General features: G+C 65.4%; 1 protein-coding gene across 1 annotated transcript; it reads right to left on the bottom strand.

The window, feature by feature from the left end:
* Window positions 1-1,499: 1,499 nt before the first annotated feature.
* PANX2 (pannexin 2) lies at window positions 1,500-10,758 on the bottom strand. The gene is made up of 3 exons (XM_067698455.1): window positions 10,511-10,758; window positions 3,085-4,515; window positions 1,500-2,730 (listed from the first exon to the last, which is right to left on the bottom strand). The coding sequence occupies exons 1-3, from the start codon at window positions 10,734-10,736 to the stop codon at window positions 2,408-2,410; spliced, it is 1,980 nt and encodes a 659-aa protein (XP_067554556.1). The 5' UTR covers window positions 10,737-10,758; the 3' UTR covers window positions 1,500-2,407.
* Window positions 10,759-12,455: the final 1,697 nt, after the last annotated feature.

Genomic DNA, 12,455 nt, shown 5'->3' with positions numbered 1-12,455 from the left:
AGCAAACCAGCCATCCACAGCCCCAGATCATCCCTCCTCCATGAGGTGCACTATGTCCTCGGGGCCACCCTCTGCCTGCCCCAATCATCTGGGCCAGGCACCGACAACTAGGGGCAGCCCCTCCGCCCTGAGCGCACCGAGATTATTCACGCTGGCCGGTCCTGAGCCTGCTCACCCTGCCTCACATCTCTCCCTGCGGAAACCCAGTGAAGGCTCCTGCCCACGTGTCCCCTCTCCCTGCCTCCTGACCGGCCCTGGGGCCCCCTCCTCTTGGGACCTGTGATAAACTGTCTTTGCAGTGGCAGTCGTCTCCTGATCTCTTGGCTTCACCATGCCTGAGTGATGATAAAAACCTACATCTAAAACCCAAGTTGGGGGACTTCCCTGGTGGCGCAGTGGTTCAGAATCTGCCTGCCAGTGCAGGGGACACGGGTTCAAGCCCTGGTCCAGGAAGATCCCACATGCCGCGGAGCAGCTAAGCCTGTGCACCACAACTACTAAGCCTGTGCTCTATAGAGCCTGCAAGCCACAACTACTGAGCCCGCGCGCCCAGAGCCCGTGCTCCGCAACAAGAGAAGCCACTGCAACGAGAAGCCCGCGCACCGCAACCAGAGGAAGCCCACACGCAGCCGAAAAGAAATAAATTTATGAAAAACAAAAACAGAAACACCCAAGTTGGGACGCAGCCCTGGATGACGGATCGGCTGCACTCCCGGGAAGCCCAGCCTGCCCAGCTCAGGGCTGCTCCAGGGAGGGGCCTGCGGAGGGGCTTCGAGGAGGCCAGACCAGTCAGGCCTCCACACGGTGCAGCAGGTGGTCCCACCCCGGTCTCGCCTGAGCCCCCTGGTGATTGAGGCCCGCAGCCCACCTGGTCTAGCCCCCAGGGGTTTCTGGCCCAGCTGCCCCAGCTACCTGCCTCCAAGGAGCCTCTCTTCAGACCCTCGGGGTCTCCTGCTGTGGCCTATGGGGTGTGTGACTCCCTGGTGCACGCCCGGGGCCAGCCTCAGCCCCACCTGCATCTGGGCCTGGTGAGGAAAGCACCCCCGCGCCTGCGATCCCCATGACATGAACACCTCCAGAGCACATCAGGGGCACCCCTTCCAGGAAGCCCTCCTGAGTCCTGCCAGTTCTTGCTATTCCCCCCAAGTGTACCTGGCAGCCCCTGCCCTCAAGCGTCTGATGGGGGGGCCGGCTTCCTGGGAGGGCGCACTCCATCTCCACTGAGTCTGTGTGAATCACCCAGTGGCCCAGCATGCACGCACGTTAGCTGGAGACCACGGTGTGTCAGCCGCACGAGGACTGTGTGTTCTCGTTCAGCTGTGGATGCAGCAGGGCCCCCACGCGACCTGGAGGGCATCGGGGCGCCTCCCACGGCCCTGCTGCCCCCCCCCCCGCCCCCAGCACCTCCACCCCGTGCAGGTTGGGTGGAGGCCCTGGACACAGGAGGCCTCAGTTGGACCACAGGCCTCCGGCAGGATGGACCACTCAGGACTCAGGGGTATCAGAATAATCTTTATTGATATGCTCGGTGCTGCCTTGTTAATACTGTCACGTTGTCGCCGTGGCTGAGGTAATAGGGATGGCCCCGCCCAGCGCCGGCCCTGGGCTCCCACGGAAGCGTCGTGGACCCTCGGGCGGGGGGGTGCTGATGGCCTTGGAGGGACGTGGTTATTGCGTTGGATTCCTGCCCTCGCTGGCATGCTGGCGCCCTCGCCCAGCTTCACCCGTGCGCACTCACGCACACACTCGCACGCTTACCGCTAACGCACACACACCCACTGGCACGCTGGCGCCCTCGCTCTCTCTTCCACACGCTCCCACACTCACACACACGACATCCTTTGTTTTGAATGCGTCTGAAGCCTCCTGGTAATAAATATACTCGCTAGTTACAGTAATCATAGTAAAATAAAGTACAGGTTTGTCGGGATACGAGGAGAAAGTGCACGTTGACCTTTGACTGGAGGGGGGCCCCTCCCACCGAGGGCTCCCGGTCCCTGCAGGGGGCAGCCCTGACGTGCCACCACCCCCAGCTCCCTCCTGAGTTGTCCTGCCACTGCCCGGCCCCTCATGGGCCAGCGTCCCAGGCCTAAGACAAAATCAACTAAAAAAATAAATTCTTCATTTCACAACCGAGCGCCTGATGCAGGGGGCGGGGGGTGGCTCTGGGCCTTTCTGGCCACGGGCTCGACGGGGGTCGCGGCCAGCCCCTGGCCCAGCCAGCGCCCCGACGGTGCAATCTGAGGGGCCGGGGAGGCGAGGTGCTGAGCCCCGTGGCATGCGCACAGGAGGCCAGGGTGTGGGCGGTGCCGGGCAAAGCAGAGGCCGCGTCCACGGGGGCGCTGGGGGCAGTGGCGCACTGCGGTCATGCAGGGGGGCCTGCGACGGCCTGGGCAGCCCTGTCCCCTCAGAACTCCACAGCACTCACTGCTGTCCTTGTCTCCTCAAAGGTGGCAATGAGGATCTGCTGTGGGGGAGGGATGGTGAGGAGGCTGCCCACATCCGGGGGCGCTCGGGGGGCCACGTCCTCCTCCTCCCGTGCCTCATACAGGGTGCTGATATGCAGCAGCGGGCGGGTGGCGTTGCGGCTCAGGACGGCGAGGGGGTCAGGCTTGCCCAGGCTGGCTGGCGACAGAGGGGCCGTGGCGGGGGCGGCGGAGGGCGAGCAGATGTGAAACGGGCCCCCTGAGGGCAGCGCGGCCCGGGCTGGCTCTGCGGGGAGCGGTGCATCTGCAAACAGCCCAGAGCACAGAGCCTCTGCAGGCCCCTCTCCCCACCCGCTGCCTCCCCCCTCCTCCCGCCTGGCCCGCTCAGGCTCTGAAGCTCCCGCACACAGCGGCCGGCCTGGAGGGGCTCTGGCCGCCCCAGGAACACAGCGCCCGTTTCCAGAACCTTCTTCAGGTGCCGAGCAACCTTACCGTGTGTCCCCGCCAGCCCTTCATCCCGTGTGCTTCACAGGGCCCTCGAGTGAGGGTCCCGCCTGTCGTCACCCCGGCAGCTGGCTCCCCTGCCCACTCCCTGCTTCCACCCAGCTGGTTCAGTCCTTAACCCCTTTCACACCCCTCCAGCCCTGCCCATCCCTACCTGTGGTGGGTGCCGCGGTCAGGCCCAGCCCACACTCCTCTGCCTGGGACAGGAAGCCCCCTTCCTGGCTCCGGGAGGCTGGCAGGGCGGCAGGCATGGCCTCGGCCTTGGACTTCTTGGTGCCCAGGATGTAGGGATGCACGTCCAGGGAGAAGTGGCGGGCATGCTTCTTGTCGGGGGGCGGGCCCGTGTCGCCCCCGCCACCCTTATAATGGTGCGCGGCGCGTGCGCCCGCGTCCAGCAGCGGCGCAATCAGTGTGTCGGTGGCCGTCTTGCGGCGCACGGGCTTGGGCTTCTCGGCCTTGCTGTTCTCCACGCGCATGATGGCCAGAGGCTCCTTGAAGGGCTGGGGCAGCGGGTTGCTGGTGGGGATCCACTTCATCTTCTTGCGGGGCCGCTTGACCACGGGCGGCTCAGCGGCGCCCTCGGGCTCGGCGGGGTTGGCGCTGGGGTCCACGGTCTGCACGCCCTCGTCGCGCACGGTGGGCGTGGCGTCGTGGTTGGACTGCGCAAGCGCGGCCAGCAGCTGCCGCACCACGTTGTCGTACATGAGGTCGCTCTCGTTGGTAATGAAGTCCAGCCGGTTGAGCGACTTGATGTGGTCGCGGTTCTCGTTGCAGAACATGGCCAGGATGTTGATGTCGCAGAACTGCGAGCGGCGCCACTGCCGGCGGGTCTTGATGCCCACCTTGTGCAGCTTGTCGAAGATGAAGTTGCTCTTGCGGAAGATGAAGAGGTGGATGAGGTTGACGAGGATGATGAGGTTCATGGAGCAGAGCAGCACGATGTCCACGCCCGCCACGATGCGCTGCAGCTGCACAGATGGCAGCTTGCAGGTGACACGCACGGCCGGGCCGCCACCCGGGGCCGCGCCCAGCGCGCAGGTGAACTCATTCTGCTTCTGGGTGGCGTAGTAGGTGCACAGGTAGGAGATGGGCGCCACGCTGAGCAGCAGGATGAGCAGGTGCCGCGCCAGGTAGAGTTTGGCCAGGAAGTTGCTGCGGCCGCGGCGCTCCAGGTACTTCTCGAACAGGTTCTGCTCTGGGCTCTTCTCCTTCTCCGCGTTCTCGATGATCTCACGCCGCTCGCGCTCCGTGATGCCGGGCCCCTTGGATTGGATCTGCTTCTCGATCTTGGGCGCGCGGCCCTCGGCAGCCCTGTGGTAGCAGTTGTCGATCTCCTGCAGCAGGAAGTTGAGCTCGGAGGTGAGGCGCGTGGACGCCAGGAACTCCCAGCCCAGCGCGGGCACGTACATGATGGCCGCGAAGGCCAGCAGCGAGTAGGGCAGCAGCTTGTGCTCAAACAGCGACGGCCACAGGCTGGCGTCCACGCCGGGCAGCGCGTCCCGCAGCTCCGTCCAGCAGTAGCCGCGGGCGTACAGCGCCTGGTCGCGGGTGAAGTTGTGCGGCGTGTAGCAGTAAATGGGCTCCTCTGGGGGCAGAGAGGAGAGGGGGCTGGGGGCGAGCCGGGCATCGGACCCCTCCCGCCTGCCCCGCGCTGAGCCCCCTTCCGCACATCTCAGCGTGGTGGCGTGGGTCTCCCCCCGGGTACCCTGCCCCCCACGTACTGCAGTCAGCTGTGGCACAGACAGAGGTGGGTTGGAGGTGGAGGGTACGGCCGTGCCCACCCCGCCCTGGGGGGCCGACCTGCACTTGGAACCTCAGGCCCCCCTTCGAGTGCCATAACGTCCCCATGTGCACACAGGGACGAGTCCTAGAGAGGGCGGCACAGGCCACACCACTCAGCTGGGGCTTCTCTTCCAGTGGCACAGCTGGACCAGCCCCCAGCCGGGCACTGCCACGGGCTCCATCTTGAGAAGGGCAGGTGTCTTGGCCGGGTCCTACCTACCCAGAGCCGGTTACGGTGGCACATCTAAGGAACAGCAAAAGTGGCCCTGCCTGCTCTTGAGAGTTGAGGAGTGTCCCCCCAAGACCCACTGTCCTGGGGAAGGGCAGGCCTGGGGTCCCCGGACACTGGGTGGGCAGGGGCAGCCACCCCGGGGATCCGACAGGAAGGATTCACCACCCAGCCCACAATGTCACGCAGGAAAAACGGTCGTCACTGAGCTGTCTCCCCCCAGGTAAGGACAGGTGCCAACCAACAGCGGAGAACGTGGGACGCTGTCCCCCACCCCCCGCCCTCCAGGTGGGCCTCCCGTTGAATGCTTCTCAGAGGGAAGAGCTTGGCCGGCTCAGAGCCGTGCTCAGGGCAGGCGTCACCGTTCACGGCCCCTGAAGGCGGGGCCACTCGGCTGTCAGGCCAGGCTCCAGTCCTTGTCACCACAGGCTGGGCACATGTGCCCTCTTGCAAGTGGCAGAGCCCGGGCGCCCGCCCAGAGCGCAGCGTCCCCCTGACAGGAGGTCACTGCCCCCAGCCCGACCACAGCTAGCATACATGCCAGCCCGCCCTAGCCTGGACCCTCCCTCGCGCCCCGAAGAACGGCCCCCAGGGCGGGTCCGCCGAGTCTCCCTCCGCTCCAGCTTACGGCCCTCACCCCACGAGGCTTGAGACCAGGAAGCAGCGGGGACCAACGCACCTGTCTGTCTGTCTGTGCAGGCCCCTCCCAAGGCCTGCCCCACGTTAAGCCCGGCCTTTGAGGTCACTGCTGGTGCCTCGCAGGGGCCGAGGGGGCCAGCTACACATCTGGGCACGGAGACCCCGCAAGTGTCTTCGGTCCCAGTGCACGGAGGTCACCTGGCCTCTTACATACGCAGAGCCCCAGCCATTGCCACCAGCGTGGCAGCCCCGCACCATCCTGAGGGTTGAGGGGGGCTTGAGGTGGGCCTCAGGGTCACCGGAGTGGGGCCCACAGCTCGTTCCAGGTGGTGTGGTCCAACGGCCACGGCAGCAGGACCTGGGGCTCCACGTGGCAGGCACTGGGGAGTCACGGAGGGCTGGGGGCAGGAGTGACGGGGGCGGTGAGCTCTGCTCGGCTGTGGTGGCGAGGCCAGGGGCTCCGTGAGGAGGCTGTGCCGTGGGCGCACGAGGGATGGGCTTGGCCAAGGATGGCGCTGGGTCAGGAAACGCTGGTACCCACAGCCCAAGGCCCCTGACGAGGACACAGGTTTGGGGCCTAGCGGTGAGTTGGGCTCAGAGAACGTGGAAAAGGCACAGGATCCCCCCTCGTGGTTGAGAAGACAGCATTTTATTCACTTGCTTTTTGTCCTCACAGCCAACTCCAGGCCAAGGAAGGGCAGACGCTCTTCTCTGGGGGAAAAGGATGGCGGGGAGAGGTCCCTGGGACCCCCAGGGCCCTGGTCCAGGCCCCAGGGGAACTGGGAGGGTGCCGCGGCTCTGGGGCACGGAGGGGGCCTGTCCTCTGGCCGTGAGTGCTGCAGGCACAGGGGAGCTGGGTCACCCGTGGATGGAAGCAGGGCCCCCATGGGTCCCCACATCCTCTCACGTCTGCCACCGCCCCCTGGCTGCTGGGAGGGGAGGAGGGATGAGCCCTGGCTCAGGAGAGGCCCAGCTCCAGGGCCTCTCGGGCTCTACACCGGGGTCTCTGTCTTTCCCTGACCTGCAAAGCAGGTCCAACAGCCTAGCAGAGACCGGATGTGTCATGCCGGTGCCTCAGGACACACGTGTGCAGTGACCCTGGCCTGGAAGAGCTGTGGCCGCATGTCCTGACTTGAGCTGCAGGGGCCTGGGTGCTGGGCCGGACTCTGGTTGGGGGTGAGGGCGACCGCTGAGCCAAGGGGCCTGGGCACCGGGCGCTCAAACACTGCGGTGCCAGCACGGGTGTCCGACGGGGACCCGCAGACCCAGCCAGCTCACCCAGGGCACCTTTCCTGAGGATGGCACTGTGTGGACTCCGGACCCGAGCGCCCCTGGCTATGCCCCGAGAGGACACCGGGGCCAGGGCCCTCGCAGCCCCGGGTGCTCCCAGAGACCCCGTCGTGGAGCGCGCGGGGCCGACTGCGGTGCCGTGGAGAACATCGAGCCAGAGCAGCTGCCAGGGCTTGCGAGGCTGCTTCGGGGAAGGAGCCGCGTGCGCGATTCCGAATTCGCTTGCAATCCCGGGGCTGCTCCCGGTCCCCAGGCCAAGCCCAGCCCTCAACGGCGTCCCCTCCCAGCGCGAGCGCCCCAGTTCCTTTGGAGACCCTGCCTGACTGAGGGTAGAAGAGGCACACCCGTTACAGGCATCTCGGAGATGTCGAGGGTTTGGTTCCAGACGCCAGCGCTAAAGCAAAGATCACAACGAAGCAAGTCACACAAATTCTTTTCTCCCCCAGCGCGTATGAAAGCACTGGTTATACTCCACTGTGGTCTATGTCTACACGCTGCACGTATGTCTAAAAACCAACGTACGTACCTTAATTAAAAATACTTTATTGCTAAAAAATGCTATCCACCGTCCGAGCCTTCAGCGAGTCGTAATCTTTTCGCAATAGTAATATCAAAGATCACTGCTCACAGGTCACCGTAACAAATGTATTAATAAGGAAAAAGCTTGAAATATTGTGAGAATTACCAAAATATGGCGCAGAGACACGAACTGAGCAAATGCTGTTGGGAAATGGCACCAGGAGACCTGCTCGTCGCAGGGTGGTCACAAACCTTCAAATCGTGAGAAACGCAATATCTGCGAAGCACAATAAAACGAGGTCTGCCTGCGTTTGGCCAGTTTAGGAAAAAGCAGCTGTTGGTCCCCCCTTCCCAGGGCCCACATAACATCTGGAGAAGCCGGTAGCCCTTCAATGCCCCGCTCCCCCGCCATCCTCTCTGTTGGCCGCGCGCCTGGCTGACCCTCCATCCACCACCGAACGGGTCTGCGCAGCGCGGGTGTCTGTGGAGCCACCGGGGCCTTCCCGCCACCTGCCACCCTCCAGCCTGGGGATGCGCACAAGCCCCGGTGTCCAGGGAGGTCCCCGCCGGGCCGGCTCCTCACCATGAGCCCAACGGCCAGCACGTGCTTGCCCACGTGTCACCAACAGGCAGACACGTCGGACCCCCGCCCCCTGCGCCAGGGCACCAGGTGAGGATCTGGGCGCTGGGTGGGCTGGTGGGGGTGAGCGCCGGGTCCCCTCGAGCTGAGCCGGGCTCCGGTGGATGGGACGTGGATCCTTCCAGCAGTGGCAGGACATACTCTGGGCTCGGAACCTGAAGATGGATGGCGACCCAGTGCTGAGGGGACGGGGTCGGGTGTGCTCCTGTCTGGGGGTGGGGGATGCAGCTGGAGGGGCCTCCAGCGCCCCTTGAGGGTCAGAGCTTCTGACCTTGCTTCCTCTTGCCCCTCTTTGGTCCACTGCAGTGGTCCCCTACTGTCCTCACATCTGGAGAAGGGACCCGGGGACGATTCTGAGCTCTGTGAGGAGCACCAGGTAGACGGACCCTGATCCAGGAGAGCAGGAGAGGCAGCCGCCACTGCCCCGAACCGCGGTGGGAGCAAGGGGACTGCGCGGCCTCAGTCACTCAGCAGTGGGAGAGCTCGTGAAGCCACCGCCACTCCCCATTTGCTCTGTGACCTGGAACAGGATTACCATGGGGCAGACCTGGGCCCCACGCGCCAGACATGCTCCACCGAGTGGATTTTGGGTCGTGGGGTGCTGGGCCGCAGGACCGGCACCCGCCTGCCCTGGCTCAGAAGGCCTGCCTCGCCCTCGCTAGGGAGGCACCGGGCCCCTCCCGACCAGCATCGGGCCCAGGAGTGTCCCCAGACACACGCAGGTGGGTGTGAAAGGGCAGGCGGCACAGGGAGACCAAGGGCACCGCCAGGAGCAGAGATGAAGGACACACTCGGGGAGACCCAGCAGCCCAGCCTGGCTGGATGCAGAGGTGCTGAGGCCCCCCCACGTGGGGGAAGCTGGTTCACAGCAGGATATCAAGGTGGGGGCCCTGTCACAGGAGGTCGCCTGACGGCGACTGAGTCCTCAGCCTACCCCACCGTGTGCATCTGGAGTGGGTAGGATTGTTCCCCCAAAAGATGTTCTAGCCCCAAGCCCTGGTCCCTGTGAATGTGACCTTGTTTGGAAAGAGTCTTTGCAGATGTGATCAAGTTGAGATGAGTCACGCTGGATCAAGGGGGCCCCAATCCAATGACTGGTGTCCTCATAAGAGGAGGGAAATTTGGACAGACACCCAGGAGGAGGTGTGAAAATGCAGGCAGAGATCAGGTGATGCGGCCACAATGAAGCCAAGGAGGGCGCAGGACTGCGGCGCCTCCAGCACTGGAGAGGCAAGGAGGGACTCTGCCTGGGGCTTCGGGAGCATGGCCCGCCCACACCTGGATTTTGGACTTCGGGCCTCTGCACTGTGAGACGATAAGGCTCTAGCATTTGGAGCCACAAGTTTGTGCTAATCTGTCAAGGCTGCCCCAGGAGACACCTGTGCACAGCCTGACTTCCCCCCCAGGCTCCTGGGGAGCGTGCTGAGGCCGGGAGTGCCCCCCCCGGGGGTGGGATGAGGCAGCCTGGACAACGTCCACCCTCATGTCACAGGGACCCCTAACGGGTGAGTCCTTTGTGCAAGGAAGCCTGTCCACGTCCCTCAGGGGAGAGTCGCCCTCCGTGCCACGGGCTGATGGGCTGCGAAGGGGCCTCCCTGGACATCTGGGCCCTGAGACCGCTTGCCAGCCAGACCCTGCGTGGGGGGCCGTTTCCCGTCTCCAGCCGCCCACCCACCTGCCGCGTGTGGACCCTTGGGCCCCGGGAGCCCACTCCTCCTTCCTGCCTCACCTGGGGTCACCTCTCCTTAGGAGGCCCTCAGGTGCTCCCCAAATGCACTGAATCTAATCAGGACCACGTCTGTTGACGGCACCTTCAACCTCTCATCCCGTCCACGCTGCCGTGGTCACTGCCCTTGTCCGATTTCTTCTTCTACCTGCATCAGCCTCACAGGCGCTGGGCCTGCTGCTGAGGCCAGGAGGGTCCACTGCCCACCAGTGCCTGCTGCTCCTCCAGGCCCTGCCTGCCCTGGGGGGCCCCTGCCCAAGACCTGCCCAGGCTCCCAGTGCCCCCCCACAGCAACCGACCAGAATCTGCCCACTTCTCAGGGTCTTCATCCCACCACCCGCCCCAGAACCCTGCCCAGAGGCCGTGCTTTGGTGTCCACTGTCCCCATCACCTGTAACTTCCTTTCTTGGTCCCCACCTGGCCACTCCTCCTTCCCTCAGACCCTGCCCACTCCCCCTTCTGGTCGCCCCTCTTCCACACCAGACCCCACATCTCCTTGATGCCTGGGACCGCCGGGTCCGCCAGGTGTGAGCCCACGGAAGGTAAATTCAATACATCGGAAGAGAGGGGTCAGGAAGGCAGCCCCAGCGACCGGCGACACATGCAAGGGTGGGGGAGTGTTGAGGGTCTGCGGGGAGACCCCGGGGCACCGCCCACACGGCCGGCCCCAGTGGGGAGGCCCGCGGCGGCGGCTGGCGCAGCGAGGGTGGCCCGGGAGGGCACGCGCCCCTCCCGCCGCGCGCCTCCGGCCTCACCTGCGAAGTTCTTGGTGAAGACCAGGGTGACCAGCAGGATGGGGACCAGCACGGTGCCGATGGTGACCACGCGATCGAACGGCAGCTCCAGCTTGAGCTGCAGCAGCAGCGCGGCCAGGGCGCCCGCCTTGTCGTCCTGCGCGCCGGGCAGGATCAGCTCGCGCAGCTTCTCGCCGGCCAGCAGCGCCGTCGCCATGTCCGCGGACGGCTCCAGGAGGTGGTGCATGGGGGGCGCGGGGGACCCGGGGCGCGGGGCCCGCGGTGGGGGCGGGGGGCGCTCCGCCGCCGCCCCCCGGGGCAGGGGTCGGGCCGCCCGGGCCGGCGCGGGCTGCGGGGGGCGCAGGGGCCGCCGCCCCCGCCTCGGCTGCAGCCACGGCGCGGCCCCGGCGCTTCTTTCCGGCGGGGGCGGCGGCGGGACCCCCGCCCCGAGCGGCGGGCGGCGGCTGCGGTCCCGCCGCGGGGAGGGGGCTGTTTACCTGCGGCGACGCGCGGCGTGGCTCCGCCCCCCCGCCCCCCCCCCACCCCCGCACGCAGATGCGGCGCCGGTGATGACTTGGCAAAAAATATTTAAATAAAATGAATGAACAATGACTGGTTCTTCCTCTTCCTCAGGGCAGGGAGGAGGGGGAGGCCGAGTGGGGGGCTCCCCTCGCCCGAGGGTCGGCGGTGGCTGCACGCGGCGGAGCTGCGGTGGGGCCGGCCGCGTCCTGGGCCCCCGTCTTCCAGCCCCGCGTCCGGGAGCCGCCCCACGGAGAGGGGGGTTCCTCGTCCGCCTCCCGCACCCGCTCTCTGCTCTCTACCGAAGCCTGGCCGCCACCGTGGGCACTGAGGCTCCCACCCACCCGGGCTGCTGCGGACGCAGACGGGGGACTGCCGCCCCCCACGCAGGGCAGCCGGCCGGCGGACGCTGCGGGGCGTCTCCTCACGGCCTGTGCACTGCAACCGTCTCCCCGGTGCCCTCCCCACCCCACCCCGCGTCACCTCCACGCGGTCCCGCGGCCTCTCTAGCCCTGCACCTCCTCCCCATCACCCCATCCGTTTGCCTTGGTCAGTGGCATTCTCCCGGTCGGCCTGTGCCCGTATCTTCCTGACCTTTACACCCTCCGCTCCGACACCCCCGTGCCCACCTTCAGGCACCACCCCTCTCGCACCCTCCTAGGTTCGGTCTCTGGCGCAGAGCCCAGCTGCCACCTTCATGCAGACTGCCTGCAAGACTCGCTGTATCACCTCTTATTCTTTCATGAAAGGTCCCCATCCCACTGTAATAGGATATACACGTGCTCTTTGTCAAATATTTAGCATAGCTGGAGTTTCAACTTCACTCAGTAATTCATCCGGGGCTTCCCTGGTGGCGCAGGTGTTGAGTCCGCCTGCCGATGCAGGGGACACGGGTTCGTGCCCCGGTCCGGGACGATCTATTTAGGCTGCGCCGGGTCTTAGTTGCAGCATGCACGCGGAATCCAGTTCCCTCACCAGGAATGGAGCCCGGGCTTCCCGCATTGGGGGCGCGGACTCTTAGCCACTGGACCGCCAGGGAAGTCCGGGGGTCGCTGTGCCTTTGAAGACTCACCAGTGTTTCTGAGCGACGCCCACCCGTTCTACCTGTGTACTGCTCACTGAGGGAGTCGGGCTGCTTCCATCCCCAACAACCCAGACACCTCCAGTCAGGGCTGGCCTCTCCCCTGCAGCAGCACGTTTCCGTGATCCCACATGCTGTTGGAGGCCCCCCACATTCTCCTTTTCCCTCAGGTATTCATGGCCTTTCCTTTTCCGTATGCATTTGGAGGACGGGAAGGTGGAAGTCTGCGCTGCCTCAGGCTGTTCCATGCGTGGACAGGGCACGTCCGTCCATTTACTTACGTCTTCTGTGCCTCGTGTAATAGAACCATTATTTCTCTGTAGCATCTCGTTGGTTCTTCAGGTTACTTCCAAGACACCCTGTAGT

This window comes from Pseudorca crassidens, chromosome 11 (assembly GCF_039906515.1).
Source record: "Pseudorca crassidens isolate mPseCra1 chromosome 11, mPseCra1.hap1, whole genome shotgun sequence".
NCBI classification, from domain to species: Eukaryota; Metazoa; Chordata; class Mammalia; order Artiodactyla; family Delphinidae; genus Pseudorca; species Pseudorca crassidens.
This window is presented reverse-complemented; position numbering and strand designations above follow the sequence as displayed.

Excerpts from the sequence above, each read along its gene's own strand:
- PANX2 (XM_067698455.1), bottom strand. The coding sequence starts at position 10,736 with ATGCACCACCTCCTGGAGCCGTCCGCGGACATGGCGACGGCGCTGCTG. Across the intron at positions 4,516-10,510 it reads CTTCACCAAGAACTTCGCAG|AGGAGCCCATTTACTGCTAC; the intron begins GTGAGGCCGGAG and ends CTCTGCCCCCAG. Across the intron at positions 2,731-3,084 it reads GACCGCGGCACCCACCACAG|ATGCACCGCTCCCCGCAGAG; the intron begins GTAGGGATGGGC and ends GGCTGTTTGCAG.